The sequence below is a fragment of the Brienomyrus brachyistius genome, chromosome 6, assembly GCF_023856365.1.
Source record: "Brienomyrus brachyistius isolate T26 chromosome 6, BBRACH_0.4, whole genome shotgun sequence".
NCBI lineage: Eukaryota > Metazoa > Chordata > Actinopteri > Osteoglossiformes > Mormyridae > Brienomyrus > Brienomyrus brachyistius.
Window position 1 is genome coordinate 30,300,960 of NC_064538.1, and position 18,797 is coordinate 30,319,756.

The following is an 18,797-nucleotide window of genomic DNA, read 5'->3' on the forward strand; positions in this document are numbered from 1 at the left end:
CATGCATTTCCATTAGAATTGTTATATAATGAGTTTACTGACAATTTTCCATGTCTGAAGGTTTGCTGGTCGGAGATTTGAACCCATAACCTTTCAATTACAAGTGTGCTTCCCTAACCATCAAGCCACCACTGCCACAATTGCATTGGTGCATGCAAATGAGAAAAAGTACCTGGGCTGATGGACACAGACCTGCAAATGTGTGCAGCTGATCCTGACTTTAAGCAGCAGGGGGTCCAAATCCTCAACCAACTAACATTACAGACACAGCACTCGCATTCCTATCAGCTCAATGCTATATCGGATGTGTGTGTGCATCCTATGGAATGGCATTCTCTTAGCAAAAAATATCCAAGAGTAGAATCATGGTCACAGTTTTACCATAGGATTCATGTATTATATTAATTTTGAGCATAGTGTAACATATCAACTGATCATTTAACAGAAAGGATTTTTAAATTTTAGCAAAGAAATGGAGTCTGATATATCAATGTTCTTAGATTATTTTTTATTCTATGTTTAATTAAATTGCATTTAATAGCTGTCTTTGTCTACAGCAAGGTTTTGGCTAAGCTCTATCACCCTGAATATACCGCCAGTATGCTAACAGTGCCATGTTAACAATGCAGAAAGTAGCTGCTTCCTGATTTAGGAAGTGGAAACTCCTTGCTTGGTGGGTGAAAAGCAAAAACCGATTGCAGTCAGCCGTGCGTCTGTAGACTGGCTCTCAAGTTTCCCTCGTAATGCTGATCTAACCAACAGAATTTAATAATTTATTTTAAAAAGTCATGCCACAGTGGTTAAACTCAGTATGTATATCCAGTGCATCCAGAAAACAATGTCTGCAGAAAGCCCAGAGGCCAGAGACCATTTTGGCAACATACTATGTGTAGAGATATTCTGTGTAAAGATACAGACTGCAGAAACATAGTCCTGTTACTGATTGATTAATAATACATTAAGTGAATGCGGGCAGTGTGCCTATAACTGGAAGGTTGCTGGTTCAAATCTCAGGATTGTCAGAGTGATTTCGCCATTGCTGCCCTAACCAAGGCCCTAAATCCCCAATTGTTCCAAAGACTGTCGGGCCCTGCTTGTATTTTATTTTTGATTAAAGTGTCAGTTAAATAAATAAAATATCTAATTAACATAACATGTTGGGAGCCATGAAGACCATGTGATGTGCAGTGATTTTGTGGAAATACACACAGGTAATGAATAACACGTAAATAAGTGTGTGCAATCAATACTCAGTTGGACTAAAGTCACTTAGAGTAAAATCAATTATTTAACACTCTGAAAGGCTGACAGAAATATACGTCATTCAGAAGTTCACTGGATTTTATGCTACATCTGAAATAAATAAATGAGAATCAATTCAACATACACTGTAAAGATTATGTAATTAGGCTGGTTACAAAAAGAGGACGCTGGGGGCAGGGCGTAAAGTTTGGCGCCAGAGCAACAGAAATACGCACATAGAAAGCAAATGTCATAGTGAAATCAAGCGAAATCTCTGACATTTCAGGTAAGGTTTAGGTCCTGGAAAAAGAGTATAGATCTAGGAAAAGATGACACGTTAAAACTGCTACGGAGCACCATAAGCTTTTTTGTTGAAAAAGGGTGACACCTTGTGGTTGTTAAATAACTAAAAGACGGTACGTTAAGTGACATTCAGGACAGCTGCTTGAACTGTGCACAGGTGCATTTCTTGACGTCCTCTCATTTTGTGTATACCCGCACCATTGGCATAAAGAGACGCCACCCAGTAATGTAAGGACACACCGCATTAATGATACATCAGAACTGCCCCACGTCATTGCTCACTGTACAGCACTATATATGCGGTGCTGTGCAGAAGTCGTGGGCAATTAAAGGAAACGTTTAAAGCTGTTTATTTGGGCAGTAATGTATATTTAATAGTAGAGCATATACAAATTAAGGGTAACACAATGAAAACTAACAGGAATTTCTTTTTTTCCAAAAGCTCACTGATATGTTGGATAGCTAGATGAACACCGCTTCAGTTCCCAAATCTCTCCTCAGGGGCACCTCAGCCATCCAAATATTCATTAAATTTCACCTCCGCTCACTTAATTTTTTGATTGATTTATTGATTGAAAAAAGTAAATGAGCAATTCATTAGTCAAACAAGTTGGGGTAGTGGTTGAGTCAAAAAATTCTGTGAGTGCATTGGATGGTTGCTTCAAATACTGGGGTGACTTTAGATGTTTTAAAATGGCTACGCTGTCACACTTTGACAGATATATCATAGTTTTACATCAAAATGAAAATTTTATAAACATCTATTTTTTTGATATATAAACACCCACACACAATGTGTATGTGTATATACTGTAGTACTGGGGTCTGTATCACAAATCCAGATTTCTTCCTTAGGCAGCTGGCTTGTCAAATTTAAGGTACCCCAGTTTGCTGCGGGCGGGAGTGGGCAGCTAAAAATAGACAGCGAGTCCCAAGATTTTTGGCAGGACAGAGAATGTAACTGATGTCATTTATTTTGTTTGTTTGTGTATATTCGTGTTTGTTCTGAGCCATTGTATTAAATTATGATGTTCAGCTAGTTTAAACGTATTTCTTTGAAATAAGGTTCAGGATTCTCTTCTGTTTTTAAGCTGCTCTTGTTTGTTTATAATAATGTGATATTTAAACATTTGTTGTATAGATTTGGTTATTGTTATTTTTAATAACTAGATATTTCCACATCTGATTAGTTTTTGGCCTCAGTTTACATTTATTTGGCATTCAAAGTAGAGAGATTTTTGTTGAATTTGTTTGATTTATTTAGTTCTTGTTCTATTGGAATAAAACATTTAATGCATATAAACTTATTTCATCATACAGTATATCCGTTAATGGATCTGCGGTTGCGGGTGGGATTGGACAGAAATATTGCGGGAGCGGGTGGGAGTGACAGAGACAGATACTGGTCAGAAATTCAGCAGGAGAGGAATTAAAAAAAAATAACCTGCGCAGGGCTCTACCGTGTACTGTTTGCATTATGTGTACTATCCTCACACCTTTTTTGTTTTGCACTATATATGTGTTTGTCTGTGCTCTATTTGCTCGCTGCTTTATGCACAATAATTTCCCCCTGAGACCAATAAAAGGTGTGCAATGTTTTTTAAAAATTATATAGTCTTTTGCTATGTTGCTCTTTCAACATTTTCATTTTGTTTCTGGTGTTGCAGAAACAAAGTTGGTAAGACACCGCTTGGATGAAACTAAACTTATAATTTAACTTATAAATGCCTTTAAAGTTGCGTTACAAACTTTTCTAATTTCAAATCCAATACCTCGCCTTAATTCATCTTCAGCAGTAATTTTTCACAACAATAAATTAGCACCGTTATAGAGCATTCAGTAGCCACAATTCCAACATTCTAAAAGAATCACTTAAATAAATGACAACATCTCCTTAGATGGGTCAAATCCCTGATATATATCTGTTTATTTAACCCATGGGATTTAACATTTACAGTGCATTTCTTTACAACAATAATTCACTAGGTGACAGTTTTAGCCACTAGTACAGTTTGGATAACTAGATACATTTTCAGGTTCTGGTTTTAGCCTTCATCAACACCACTTAAAAAAAAGACCCAAAAAACAGAACTGTGGAGCTCTACCAAATTTACCACATTTTCAGTCTTACTAAGCTTTGTCCAAATTCAAATCTCCCTGCAGACTTAAATACCTCCCCCCCACTTAATGGCTAGCTAGCTGTACCATTACAGCATCAAGCAGGCTCTGGGTGTCACCTGGGTGTCACTGGTTGGAGGGCGGAGGAATGGCACTATTGTTTTGAGAAACACTATCCGATAACATACAACTTGTCTCCCTGAAACAGCGGATTTCTGGGAATCACGACGGAAAGGGAGGGGGAAAGCCGTGTAGACGCACAACTGCTCTCTTTTGGAGTTTGCATGCTGTCATGTAATGTTTGGAGATTAACTGTTCGGAGCAAGAGAGGGTGCAACTACACACACATACCGCTATGCTGTGGAAAGAACAACTGTACACTGCTTTCAATCTTCCCTTTCTGACAGTATCCCCCCCCCTCAAAATGTCATATTCCCTTAATGACCGTACATGCTATAGACTGAAACACGGCAAAGGAGATGTTCCTGTCAAACACACGAGAGAGAGTGTTTGAGCTCCATCCTCCAAGCTGTCAAGACGAGTCTGCCAGACGAGAACACTAAAATAAAGGAAAGGAACGGCTGAACTGGCAAATAGCCACTGTCCATATTGCATTCTCAAACTGAGGGACATCACGACGATGCTATAGTCAGGTTAGCTGGGAAGAGACATCTGCGTAACTGTGATATTCAAATTACACGACAGACAGCACACAACCGAGCCACGCACATAAACGTAAACACCATCAGCTTCACCGCATTCTTCCTCCTCTTCTTCCTCACGTTCTCATTTCCGGCATTACAATCTGGATCAAGGAGGCCCACTAGATGATGAGAGCGTGAAGCGGATTTTCCCTCTCGTACTTTTGGTCATCAAATTCCCCTCAAAAAGTACATTAGTTTGTAGTGCACAAAAAATTAAACATAAAAAAGAACATAACTTAAAAGAAAAAAAACCATAGCAGCATTTTTAATAGTAACCCTCCAATATAGTGAACAAGGCTTGAAAATCCCGACACTTCAGTAGATGAGCGATTGTCCTCTAGGTGGCGTGTTACAGGATGCACAGTTGAGGGTGCATAGGTTTGACATGAGCTTTCCACAGCACTGCTAAAGGGTGGAGCCTTGGGTCAGCAGGACGCTGTGCCCTTAAGGCCCAACACTGTCAGCCAGGGGAGTTACGCCACTCCATCCGGCAGGACTCTCTGCCTAAATCAGCTCATCCTCCTTCCCCCCCCCACCCGTAACCCCCCTCCCCCCCCCCCCAGCACGCAGTCTGCGGTGCTGTCCACAAGCCTCAGCTCCAAGGACACCGGGGTCACCACCCTTGGCCGCAGCAGGTGGGGCGAATCCCGGCCTGCCCGCTTAAAGTGGTGTACGAGGAGGCGGCAGTGACCGGCCAAGTCGGGTTGGGGCTGGGCTCTCAGCTGGATGCCGTGGCGATGGGCTTCTTCAACTGCTGGATGCGGATCTCACGAGTGCGAGACTCCTGCAGCAGGTCGTAGCAGGAGTTACACACCAGCACTGGGTCGTAGAGCTGCTGGTCCGGGATGGGCAGCTTCAGGTGGCAGCAATCCTTGCAGAAGACATTGCCACAGTTCCTGGGAACGACAGTATGTGTGTGAGGGCGGCAGGTTACCCAGACAGACAGGCACACCCCAGGCAGTGTCTCAGGAAAGAAGAGCACTGTCCCACATGCCTCCAAGATTGGCAGTCTGTGTGGACGCAGTCCTTGCATGACCCACCTGCAGTGATGGCGTCGCTTGGCTATCCAGAACTCACAGTCGCAGTTAAAACAGTGAGAGGCCATGTGATCGGGGACCCAGCGAGTGACCTGTAGGGGAGGAGGCACAAGAGGGCACAATCAGAGTGGCTGGTTGGTATCACCATGGAAACATTGCAGCAGATGGAAGAGGAGGAGGTGAGGAACCTGGAAGAGGCAAGCAGGGACGCTGACCTCAGTGTCCTTTGGCTCGACACGGTCCCAGCTGCCCTCTGAGAAGCGGTCCTCGCTGTGGTCAGACAAGGAGCCCTCTTGATCACTGCTGTCAGACTCCCGCACACATGTCTGAAAGCAGAACGACAGAGGGGTGTAAAGTCCTCAAAGCAAACCTGGGGGGCCGAAGGACCGCACAGCGACCTGGGGGTAGGAGGAACAGCAGCAGACTTACAATGTCATCGTCTTCGTAGTCGACGTCAGGCTCTGACGGCGGCCTGCAGAACTGCTTGCTCTCCAGCCTCATCTGCAGTTGCTGGACCTGCCAGCGCAGAAGCTCCACCTCCTGCTTGTAGCCGGCCTCGATCTGCCGGAGCCGCTGCTGCACAGCATCCAGGGGCACTGGGAGTCCGTCGTCGTCAAGGTAGGTGGGGCCAGGCAGAGGGGGGTGGTGAGGCGGCGGCAGGCAGCGGCTGGCGAAGTGACGAACACAGGGTGGCATAGCCTGAGCTCTTGATGGCTGACAGCCAGCCAGAGTGCACGGGGCTGCCGCTGGAGCGTATGCCCTCCCGCCGGCAGCAGGCCCCACTGCCTGGAGTCACACCCTGGGCGCGCAACAGCCTCCCTGCCAGCCGTCGGCCCTGAAGGCTGGGCTGCAGGGCCCGGCAGAGGCCCGCCTCAGTGCCGCAGGCTGACTTGACCAGGCCCTGTACGCTCTCCCAGTGTGAACCCAGCAAGGTGAAGTCGCTCAGCTGGCTCTGGGTGACTGGCCGCCGTGCAGGACGGCTGCACTCTGGCTGGGCTCGGCCCAGAGACACTGTCTTGCTGTTGCTTTCCGCATCATCCCGCTCCTCACGGGGGGTGCCTGCTGGCACTTGACCCTGCTCCGGGAGTCCCTTGGTGGGCTCAGGCGACACAACCAGGGGCTTCTCCAACACGGGGTCACTGTGCTGCAGTTGACCACTGTGGGCAATGGGGGAGAGCGTGCAGTCATGAGTCCGTGATTTGGCTTGGGTCCCCCAGGGTGTTGCTGGGGAGACGGAGCTCTCATCCAGGGGCACAGCCTGGTGGGGTGCTGTCAGGGGCTGCGTGGTGCACAGAGTCTCATCCTGCGTGGCACTGCAGTGCAATGTGGGCAAAGGCTGTGTGGTTAGACAGGCCTCCTCAACAGTGTTGCAGTTCTTGGTCAGACCTGATGACTCTGGTAGTGTGGGAGGGGCATGTGAGCCAGGTCCCAGCCCAGGCTCCTCTTCGGCCTCCTCCGAGTCTCTGGTGTGCTCGTCTGAGCTATTGGGGCTGTGAGCCACACTGACCCCCAAGGCAGACTTAGGCTCGAGGGCTGGCCGGCCCTCCGGGCAATGCTTATTGAGGTTGGGGTCGCTGGAGGTGCGCGTCAAGGCCACACCGTTCTCACAGGCAGACACCAGGTTGTCCATGGAGCGCGTCTTCGGAAGCCTTTGGTGAGGAAAAGAGATTCAGTGTGTTAATGGCTACTCTTGTCAGAGAAACTCCATTTGTTACCACAAGAGGGCACCCTTGTCACAACCAGATTAACTTTTGGGTAAAGAGAAAGCATTTTATGAATTAAAATATGTTGAGTGTTTATCCTTTAGCTAAAATGTATATATGATTTTCTGAAATTTGCACAAAATAACTTTTTTTTATAGCAAAGTGAACATTTAGCATTAATGTATGAGGGGTGCTGCTGATTGGCTGCCCAGCTGACCTATCGAGTGAGCGGGAGGTGAAGTCCTCCCCCTGGGCAGATGGGGATAGGTAGAGCTCCATGGAATCCTCGGCTGCAGTGCAGGGGGAAGTGGTGGGTAGGTACACGGCCGTCCACAACTGTAGGGCCCGGGTGTGGCACACTGGCTGAAGCACCTGAAAGAACGGGCATCCAACTGGTCAGCCACAGTGGGTCTTTAACACTCAGAAGATGTGTAACAGTTGCAAAATAACAGTTCAGATAGTGTACGAAATTTCATATTTGGGGGCAACTTAAAAAGGGCATTTATACTCCGATGACATCCAGTCTTGTTTTCCAGAATCTTGGGAGCAATTTTGCTCCTAAATAAGGGTTTTTCAGGGGCATTCAGAGGTTTCTTGGGATATTTTTGCCCTCTGGTGCATTTTTCGGGGAGCTCAATTCTTCATGGCGATGAGACTTGTACTGCTGAAGGTGGGATTCAAACCACCAACTTTCTGATCACTGGTACTGAAGCCTAACCTTCAGCATCTCTTACATGCAGGGCTGCAGAATACTGCGCCTAAACTTTTACCACCCTGTAGAGCTTAGATGCAGCCTTAATTTAACATGCCTGACACAGATAATCAGGCCCTTCAGTGGCTACGCTTTGCAGAGTGGTAGATAACCAGGAGAAGGATTCAGCAGCCATGTCTTACTGCTTTCTGAAGATCATCCAATGAGTAAGAATAAGGAAGCTAACAGAAAACAACAGGCCATGTTAGTGAGTACTGTGCCTGCATCTGCAAGATCTTTTACCTGATATCATGACAGAACCAGAAGCGGCAGGAAAAACAGCCCCAGAGGGATTCAGTGGAGTAGTGCCGGTCAGCTCACCGTGTCATGGCTGGGAATATAAAGGAAGTTCTGGAAGTTCTTGTTGCCGGAGCGCAGCAGCGACCACACGGAGCAGGTGCGGTTGGAGATGTTCCGGATCTCCCTCTCCCGCCCGTTGTTACACAAGAAGGTGCCGTAGAGGCAGGAGTATGTGTGCTGCACCAGCTTCACCTGCAACCAGGAGGATGGAGACCGGCACAGTGCAGTGAGGTTTCAGTGCACCATCAGTCAATCGCACACAACACACATTTAGACTGTAACAAAGACATTTAGACAGTAGGCATTTACTCAATGTGGAATCTGCACATGAACATTGGCGGACACTGTCACATGCAAACAGAATGCCATTCATAAGCCAAATTTTGGTTGAATTTCCATTTTGTTTCAATGGCTTGTCAAGGTGACCAGGAGCAACTGAAGGCCTGTAGCATATCATGAATGAGCTGCCAAGACAAGGCCACGGTACAGCTGCCGCTGTTAGTCGACGTATTCAATGACAGTCGACACTGAAAATGCATTAACGTCAATATTTTACATCAACACATCATTCAAAAAAATTATTTTAATGAAATGACCATTATGATTTCTAAAACGCTTCAGTTCATAACAACAAATGTTTTCCTTTAATATCACTATGTAAATATGGGAGTAGTTCAAATTATCACAAAATAAAATAAAAGTGGTTTGACACTGTGCAAAGTTCGATGACATACTACAGGGGCACTAGCACTACGCACGAGGGCCTGAAGAGAAAATGCACAGGTGCTATTCTGGAGTTCCGGAATAAGCATAACTACTGTCTTTTCATGTTTACTAAATTAGCATTAGTACGGAGAGCTTTTAAATATGTTTTGTCCTTGTAGCTGCTAAATACACTCATTATTAAAGCCATTACATTGTCTGCCTGCTACCTTAGAATCTCTACTGAATAAGTGTTTGAGAAAATGTTCAGGCTAAAATCTGTGCTTATTCTACATGGATTGGCGGTGCCAGTGTGTGCCTGTGTGCATTGAGCCTATTGGAAGTTGCTGAGTCTATGTTCACCAACATTTTAGTGCTTATTGCTGCCACAATTTACCAAAACAATAGCATGGTGTGCTGCGCTAATCGAATGCAATAAGCATAAGGATACTGCGAATATACGCAATTTGCCAACTTCTGGGTGTTGCAATACGCATACCATTAATATACTACTAATTTGGGGGGCGGCATGGTGGTGCAGTAGTTAACAGTGTTGCCTCACACCTCTGGGTCCCAGGTTCGAGTCTCAGCCTGGGTTACATGTGTGTGGAGTTTGCATGTTCTCCCCATGTCGTCGTGGGGTTTCCTCCAGGTACTTCAGTTTCCCCCCACAGTCCAAAAACATGCTGAGGCTAATTGGACTTGCTAAACTGCCCGTAGGTGTGCGTGAGTGAATGGTGTGTGAGTGTGCCCTGCGATGGGCTGGTCCCCTATCCTGTGTTGTTTCCTGCCTCGTGTCCATTGCTTCCAGGGTAGGCTCCGGTCCCCCCCGCAACCCAGTAGGATAAGCGGTTTGAAAAATGGATGGATGGATACTACTAATTTGCTTATTGAAATGTGGTCGAAAATAATGTCTGTATAGTGCTGAAAGTGCAAAAATTTTTACTTAAATTAATGGTCTGTTTAATTCTCTAGAGTAAAATCAATCATTTAGATTAATTGACCAATTAGTAAAATAGTTGATGGATTAATCCATAGAAAAATAGTTGCTTGTGGGACCCCATTGGCCACAGCACCCAAAACCGCTGGAGCAAGCTCTGAATGTACAAGGTCTTTCTCCATCTAGTAAAGGTAGTTATCTTTAAGCCCACGGGTAGTGCTGATGGGGCACTGACCAGGAAGGCCTCGTTAAACTCGAAGAGGCAGGGGAACTGCTTGAGGAGCTGATGCACACAGTCCAGCCACTGCAGGAAGACGGGACATTGCTCGCTGGCATCGTCTGCGTTCTCCTGGTGGCCGCAGCGATCCCCAAACTTGTGGCCAAAGTCGAGCCACTCAGTCTCCACCAGTACCTGGAAGCCCTGCGGGGGGGTTTAGAGGGTGGGTTAACCACACTAATCATGTGACCCAACACCTGGTACTCTTATATGAGGTGGTTTATTGTTGGTTATAAAAATTATCAGATGCTGGGGCCAGGGACTAGCGTCTGACAAGGCTGTACCTCTAGAGTTCTGTAGTAGGGGTCCAGCAGGATCTTGGCCAGGGCCACTATCTGCGGGGTGCGGTCCCAGCCGTCAGAACAATGCACCAGGACGGGACGACCCTCCCTCTCAACTGCAGAGCACACCAGAGTGGCCGCCTTCAGCATGACGGACAGGTGTTGCAGCCAGCGGGTGCTCTCCAATGCAGACAGCCAGCTGGGGGCAAACCAGTGGAGAATTACTGGTGCTGACATTTCAGAGACACTCATCTTCATAAAAGTGCAAAGGGGCTCAAGTCCCATTAAGGGTTACATGGCAGGTAAGGGTGCTTAAATCTTAAACCATGTTTTAGACCAGTGTATATTATATTAAAAAACACTGAAATCTATGCCTGATCCTGGCCTGAGACCCACCCACGCAATGTTCAAGGATAATGTGCCAGAAAGCAGCCTGTAGCCCGGTCCGAGGGAGAATATCCCGCCCAGACACTTACTTGCCCGGGTCGGGGATCTGGGTGCAGACAGCCCGCAGGGACTGGAAGCTGTTCCGGATGGAGTGGATGTTGGCCATGCCCATGAACATCACCTCGCAGTTGGGGTAATACTCTGTGTAGGCACGCACAGACACACAGTCAGAATGTGAGCTCCAGCAAACGGCGTTGACCCCCCCGCTCCTTCCCTCAGGAACTAACCTTCACACTCACAGCCCCCGCCTTTGGCCCGGTTTGCCACTGCAGCCGTGTAGGACCGCGCATCTAGGATCAGGAGTTTCTGAGGCACGGTGGGGGCATCGGGACCAGGGCAGGCAGTCAGTGATGAGTCTGGGTGAGGGGAGAGAAGAATACTCTGAGCTGGGGTTCAACTCCTCCCCCGCAGGACAGGAAGTCTACAGCGGTGGCTTTAGGCTGGTGCGGAACCGACATCCGGGTCGCACGGCAGTGATGCATTGTGGTCAGCCATTTGTACACGGAGACTGCCGGTGGCCAAAGCGGGCGCTCATCACCACACACTGCCAGGTCAGTGACACCTCAGATTAAGTGTCTGGCCCCCCGGCTGCAGGACAGCACTCAGACAGCACTGTGGACCCACCTACGCACCAGTTCAGGACACCCTTCAATCCAGTCCGCTCATGTAAGAGCCTTCACTCAGAGCTGCTGTTTGAGGAACCAGGCAGTAACACGAGTGATGATCTTACAGAATGTCCCCAGGAGCCCTTAGGCAAAGACAGCACACCGCCTTGCTGCCGGACTGCAGACTCACCAAAGTCGCTGTCACAGGTGTCCCCGCCCTCAGTGCGGGGCCGGCTGGGGGGGCCACCGGCTGTGCGGGACCCAGGATTCAGGTGGCAGGCCTTGGCGATGGAGGTGACAAGGTACTCATCCTCAGTGTTGCGCCAGCCCCACCAGCTGATCTCTGGCTGGCTGCAGCGTGCGATGACCGCCCCGTTACGCTGGTGCCTGCCGGGCAGGCAGACCATCCGTTAGCGAGGGAGCACACGTGTGTGGGACACTGGCACACCGTCTAGAAACCGGCCTGTACCATCCCCACACCCGCAGGCTCACCTGTAGACCACGACGGGGATCCTTTTCCAGGATCTGAATGAGGCGACGCTGTCCAGCTCCTTGTCCGTAATCCAGACGGGAACCAGGAGCTTCTGAGGGTAGCTCGAGCACAGCCTTCAGGGACAAGGGAAAGAAGAGGTTCAGGGAGTCTCAACCATTTCTGGGTAACTGGGGACTCTGATTAACGAGTCCTGAAAACAAGAAAAAAAGCACACATTATGATGATCTGATCACAGGCCATGGAATTCTTCCATGAATATTGTCACTCAACGTTTACCTCAGCAACGATAAACAACCTACCAATTTTATTGAAAATAAAAAAAAGTTTTAATTTGCTTGCGCACATCTGCAAACATGAGCGTCGTATATATAGATGCTTTTTGCTTTCTGCCTGCCCAGGAGCCCTGTAACCATGATAAATTGCGGAGGGCTGGAGGATGGGGGCGGGGGAATAGGCCTAAATATATCACAGATGTGATGGACACTAAAAGCTCCTAGAAGATTTACCTTTGGCAGGGGGAAATCAGAGGAGCTCCTGATCAAGATTCAGTGGTAGCAAAAGGACAGAATCGATAAAGCCCCCCCCCCCCCCTACAAATGCACGCTGCCCATTAGGATGCACCCAGGATCGGGGGAGATTCCTGATGCAAACACACACCCCCACCCGTGATGAAGTGATGAGATGGGCCATCTGAGGGGGTGGGGTAATGTACCATTACCCCCAGTAATGCGTCTCTTTCCAGCAGTCTTTGCGGCTTTGGCCCCACCTTTATGCAGGCCCCACTCTCCTGTTCTAAGTCTGCATCGGGATGTTTTCCCAGCGAGGGGGGTTGTCTGTTTTTGGATGGGCTTTAATGATCCTTGAGCTGCTGAGGTAACAATCAGCTTTGCGGAGTAGCTAGAAGGCACTGTAACAGTCAGCCCCACTGGCCTGCAAGCAGGAGCACACAGGAGTCGTGCTTCCTCATCCCATGACCCAGTCTCACTCCCCAGGCTCGGAATTTCCTCTTCCCATGACCCAGTCTAACTTCCTGGGCTCCTCAGTTCCTCTTCCCGGGCTCCTCAGTTCCTCTTCCCATGACCCAGTCTCACTTCCTCCTGCATAGCGATCCGCTGACATGGCAGATCCTAAATCCCTAACACAGTGCCAAGAGCCGGGTGGCTCTACAGTCACAATTACCATGGTAACTACCATTAGTGCTGTTGATCTCCTCGTATGCGGAGGGTGGAGAAGGGCTCCAAGTCACAGAACATAACCGGGAAAATAAAATAGGAATTGACAGAGGAAGAAGAATGATGGTGGCGGTCATCTACCAGCCCTGGTATGATGCTGAGACCTACTTGTAGTTGGCATTGATGTCCGACACCCTCCAGGCGTTCTGCATGTCGTAGCCCATCCGCAGCACCTCCACCTCCATCCTTTGACGCACATGATCACCTGGGGGAGGCGCCGAAGGTCAAAGATCAGGAATACAGCCGATGCCCACTGACCACATTCATTAATGTGTCTGTTTGTTAGGACATTCTGAGTCTTCCATTCATATATATAAAATCAGTGTCAACGGTTCATAAAATAAACAAAGGCTTTGTTAAAAGCTTTTACAGGTTGACGTCTAGCTATTTGATATTAAGCGACCAGTACTTTGTTTTTTTCCAGTGGTCGAAGTGCCGTTAAAAACAAATAGGCATCATTGTAACAAATTCATCATCACTTTATTTTCTTAAAACACCATCACATTGAACCATATCACTGACATTCAGAAATTCATAACACCATCAGAAGAAACAAACAAAAATACCAACGCTGACCAGAAACAATCTGAAAAATGTAACAATGACCATTATTTTGGACATGTCTACCTCCAGGCACAATTCACTCTCTTACAGATTATAGGCCATCGCATTAGCGGGCATTAGAACAGTCGTGTTCCAGCAAAGGCTACAATTTCACATAAAACAGCAACAAATTAAACGCTCAGGTTTTCAGTGTAATAAACGCCATGTTAAAATGTTTTATTTTGCCGGCAGCCTCTGTCATGAGCTTTTTAACAAAGTATAAACTGCAAAAAATAATGTTTGCCAAAAGATTCAATTTCAAAATCACAGAGGAATGACATTTAGGTTTGCAGATGTGAGATGCAGCCGGCAGTGGCACATGCAGGACGAGCGCTCGGGGCCCCCACCTGGCCGGCACAGGTGCACGTGCTGCTCCTCATCGTCTGCGCTTCCCCCTAGGCACCAGGCATGGTATGCCAGGGCAAACAAGTCCTCCAGGCGGGACGGGTGGGCTATGGCCCGGGTCAGCCGTTTGAGCCACTCCTGGCACTGCTTGAAGGTGGAGAAATGGCATCTGAAAGGCAAACGGACATGGAGGTGTGATGACTGTGGCGGGGGGGGGGGGGGGGGTAATTGGGGGCCAGCTTCAGAGTAGCTGGAGAGGCTACTGATAACTACGGGACCAGATCAGTTCTAGGTCGTAATGAAACTGGCAAGACTGGGCTATTCTGAACATCCAAGATGGTTAATGGAATCTTTACATTAATGATGATGGCTGGGCACTTGTTTGAGAAGCCCGATTCATGATTTTGGCAAATTGTAGAGTCTGAAATTCTGGGGGCATGGATGGCTCTGTGGCTGGTGCTGTGTGCAATCGATCTAAAATACTCAATGCAGATTGGTTAACTTTCTAAGTCATAAATGCAGTAGGCTAGATCTAAATTGCGCTTGCAGAATTCAAAGAGTTCTCCTCCTCATCTTTACCCCAGCAAATCCCTTATAGATCTGCCACATTAAGCAAGGAAGGAGCCTCTGAACATGTGTCATAGCGACTGCGAGATCTTGGGCCAAATCGTCAAAGACCAATGTAGCTTTCAACCAAAGCTGCGGTGGGGGGCATGTGATGATGAAAGCATCATCCCAGGGAAGTAGGTCACAGCAGCTCCCGGGTTACACCTAGTGGAGTCTCCATCTCCCATGCTCAGACGCAGGCTACCCGTGTGCATCATGTAATAGGACTTGTGAGGACTCACTGACCTTCTTAAGCAGAGGCACAAGGCGGCAAGTCATTTATACGTTATGGCCACAATGCGGATGTTTTTGTCATTGTTACCTGACCACCTTGGAGTCCTTGCAGATGATGTGAAGCTGGAACATGTCCCTGCTCTCTACCGTCTCGATGAGCCGCAGTGGCACCTGTGAGGGTGGGTAGGGCCAGATGTCATGTGGCGGGAACAGCAGCCGTAGGGTGTTATGAGGACATGGCTGTCATCAGGGCCTGCGAGCAGCGCATGCTCGAGATGCCACACACAGCAGCTCAATTAATAAGGTAATCAAACGTGTGCTCATGCAGGAGCTTCCAGGATAATGTGGTACACAGCCGTGTCACACCCCTAAATGCAGAAATGTCCCAACGTATCCGGCCCACTTGGACGTGCCTGCTGCAACCAACACAGACCTTTTCCACAATAAGCTGAGAAAAGGGTTTCAAATCAGCACATTTCTGTACCAGTGTAAGTTCTTAAGAGAACACGTGAAGCAGTGTTTCACCAAAAAAAGAGAAAAAAAATCTAACATTCATGAAGTATCATTTTAATGTCTAATCACAAAAAATACAGCTATTCAAAAAATGTCTGGCATAGTATTGCGCAGAACAGCACCACCATTAGATTGGTAAAAGAAACGTCAGTGAAGCAAAACATTTTCTGCCTCACTAAACACAAAGACTTTAATGTATTTCTCATCACCTTCTATTTAATATTTGACTGGATAATTATAGAACAGGATACATTTTTTTAACCCCAACCAGTGAAGTCCGCTTCATCTAACCTTTCCAATGATGCACACACTAACCATTCAGCAAGTGAGTTCAGCCATCTGGTAAGACCAACTAACATTGTTGGTTTGTGGTCAAGGAATTGGTATACCCCTTCACATTCATGAAGGTTAGGGGCAAAAGAGTAATAATGATTAAATAATGTCTTGAGCACCCCTAACCTAAACTCATAAGTCTGCTAGCCTGAACATATAAAGTCTATTTATGACTAATTTCTAAAACAGTACTGTACACTTTGCATATCAAATTGCTTTGTCATTTCTTATCTACTTTTTTATATAATATACAAACCATCTAAGTTATTCTCCTGTATGTACAAAGTTATTACTGTATGCACTGGGAGCACTATGTTCTGGACCCATTACTAAAAATGCAAAATTATTGGTGATGAAAAGTTTAAATGTTGAGAGAAACTCGAGATTCCATGGTCACAAAGACAGCTAATATGTGAATGAGGCAAAGGTGCACATGTACTAAATACCAAGACGTATTATGTATCTTTAATATTCATATGTTACATCATTTTGTGTCATCCATTTTCAGCATTGTTTTTGGTTTTGGGTTACATCTGTGAATTTCTGTGATTTTTCGGCAAGCTCCAAAACTAGACCAACTTTAGGGAACACAATGAGACTGAAAGCTCTATAAACATGCTTTCATGGCACAATATTCTGGCTTTTGTTGGTGTGTTTCTTTTGTGTATGTAATGCAGAGCACTAATGTTAAGCTGTGTAGCCAACTCTTATTTTAATGAAGTAATAGCATTCATGTGAATGGTGCACCTATTGAAAATAAAAAAAAAATAATTGTCAGCATCACTTTCTAAGCATCAGCTCACCAGGATAACTTTAGTACAATGTAATAAATATTACTATATATAATATATATATAATAAGGAGGCTTTTAAAAAGGACACGAATATCAAGTGCTTTCTGACAGAAGGCACAGGCCGTAAACAAACGTGACAAGGAGTGTGTCCCCTGCACATCAGACATGCCAACTGGAAAGTAACGTCACCATCACGGGAACCTAGGTGCTGGCCTGTCACTCTGGGTGCCGGTTTTGGGAGCACTGAGTTAGCAGTGAATCATAGCGTGGGGCTAAGGCTCAGTTAAATATTTAAATACAAGGGCTGCTACAGCACAATGCGGCACACAATAAGCGATGTCACACTGAGGCTAAGTCACAAAACCCTATCTCAGGGACTGGTGAGAATGTGGAGGGGGGGGGCGTTCTCAGTGACGGATAAAAGCGGTGAGACTGGACAAAGTAAGAGGGGGTGCAGAGTACTCACTGAAATCTCATCGTCCACACCTGGCATGGTCTACAACACAATGACACAGGGGTGCGTAGGAGACAGGAAACAGGACAGGGGATGGAAAAAAGGATAAACAAAATAAGGTTATATGAAAAAAGCCCAAACGAAGAGTAATGGGGGAGTAAAGGTGAAACTAAAAGTTAAACAGAATATAATGATTCAGCAACTCAGTCTACAGCACGATGGAGAGCGAATAGAACAAAACAAAACAAATAAAAACAAAAAGACAGCTTTAGAAGCAGGCTTGATTAATAAAAATAAATAAATAGCACAGGGTGGGAGGGAACAGGGAGCTGATTCAGCGGTTGGCACGTCAGCAAGAAGATGGATGAGAGATACTTTTTCCCAAACACGGAATAACGCTTTGTTACAGCTTCAGGTGAAACTTTGATGACTCTGTACACAATAGCACAAGCAGCTTTCAGTTTGAAAAGGACTACTCTTTCTTGCTGAAGGAGTGCTTTTACTATGCATTTATATTTGGGCTTGGTATTTGCTGCTTAGCTATGTTTCACTACCTGCTTAAGTCATGTTTAAATCACGTGACAAAACTTTTTCTGGGGCCAACCAGGGTAAAGGACCAATATGCCACAGTATTGCATGCCTTATGTGCAAAAAAAAAGAAAAAAGAAAAACAATTCTACTGCTTTCCTATCAATGACAAAAAGAAGAGGAAGTCCTGTGTAAAAACTATTTTTCACAATTTTTTCATGTATAGTATTATGGGTGTATAGTATTGTTTAGTACAAACGTCGGCTTTGGGTTCACAGTTTGGTGCAATTTCGGTAGAGCAGGGAAAACGAAAAATTTATATTATCATTATTAAAACCACAATCATAATTAGGAAAAGCTGTAAACCAAAGACCATGTGTCATCTATCTGCAGCTGAATTTGCTTAAATGCCATGGAGAGACTAAATTTGCAGAGGATATTTCTGCCTTGCTATAGTAGTACAACACACTGATGTTGACATTTCAAATCAGCTGTACGTTGTACGTAGTATGTTGGATGCATTTTCAGCAACATATTCGAGTTCAGTATAACAGCCGATTGGACAGCATTGGCTTTATCAACTGCACCCTCTCCAGTGTTGGTGTAATTAACTGGGAATACAAAATGTTACCAAACCACTGGTTATGAATGTCTGTAACTAGTACTAGCTGTAACAAACGAACAGCCACAAACATTTCCACGTTGAATGTCTACTTGAGAATTTAGGTTCTGCTCATGAAATGAGTTTATTAGTTTCATTGTTTGTACCAAACCAAAAATGATGTACCAAACGTGAATCGATGTACCAGTAATCCCTCCTGGGAGAATAGCTACAGTCATCACTCTATTTGAATTTAAGGATTTTAGCCTGCTTTTCACCTTTAAATATGCCTTGCTAAAAGAAGTTACCGTGGTTTGTTTGGGCCCTGGTGTTACGACAGGTTTTTACATCATGCCATGTTTCAGATTTAACAAGCAAATAAGCTAGTTTCCAAATCCCTGATCCATGGTCAGTATTCTAAAGGATGCAGATTGTTGGTGGTTTTGTCAAAAGGGTGCTTATATTCCAAAAATAAACTACATTTTTTAATTTTGTATAACCCCTCATGGTTGCATCTAGTGTGTATAAAAATGCTCGATGGTGAAAGGAAGGCTGCAATATTCTAACCAGAGGTGTGATTACAGCCCTCAAGTCACCTATCAGACAGGAAAAAGGGGGAAGGTGAAAGATAAAGTAAATTTCAATACTCTGA

General features: G+C 46.0%; 1 protein-coding gene across 1 annotated transcript in view; it reads right to left on the reverse strand.

Annotated features, from left to right (window-relative positions):
* Window positions 1-4,926: 4,926 nt before the first annotated feature.
* The window catches only part of mtmr4 (myotubularin related protein 4), a 35,046-nt gene continuing 21,175 nt past the window's right edge, over window positions 4,927-18,797 (reverse strand). The window contains 17 exon segments of the mRNA XM_049017410.1: window positions 4,927-5,263; window positions 5,408-5,496; window positions 5,593-5,730; window positions 5,834-6,037; window positions 6,039-7,053; window positions 7,325-7,479; window positions 8,180-8,350; window positions 10,036-10,221; window positions 10,362-10,557; window positions 10,835-10,946; window positions 11,033-11,161; window positions 11,601-11,797; window positions 11,903-12,016; window positions 13,244-13,340; window positions 14,086-14,252; window positions 15,012-15,094; window positions 17,029-17,058. Of these exon segments, the coding sequence (XP_048873367.1) occupies window positions 5,086-5,263; window positions 5,408-5,496; window positions 5,593-5,730; window positions 5,834-6,037; window positions 6,039-7,053; window positions 7,325-7,479; window positions 8,180-8,350; window positions 10,036-10,221; window positions 10,362-10,557; window positions 10,835-10,946; window positions 11,033-11,161; window positions 11,601-11,797; window positions 11,903-12,016; window positions 13,244-13,340; window positions 14,086-14,252; window positions 15,012-15,094; window positions 17,029-17,058 (3,261 nt within the window). The 3' untranslated portion in view covers window positions 4,927-5,085.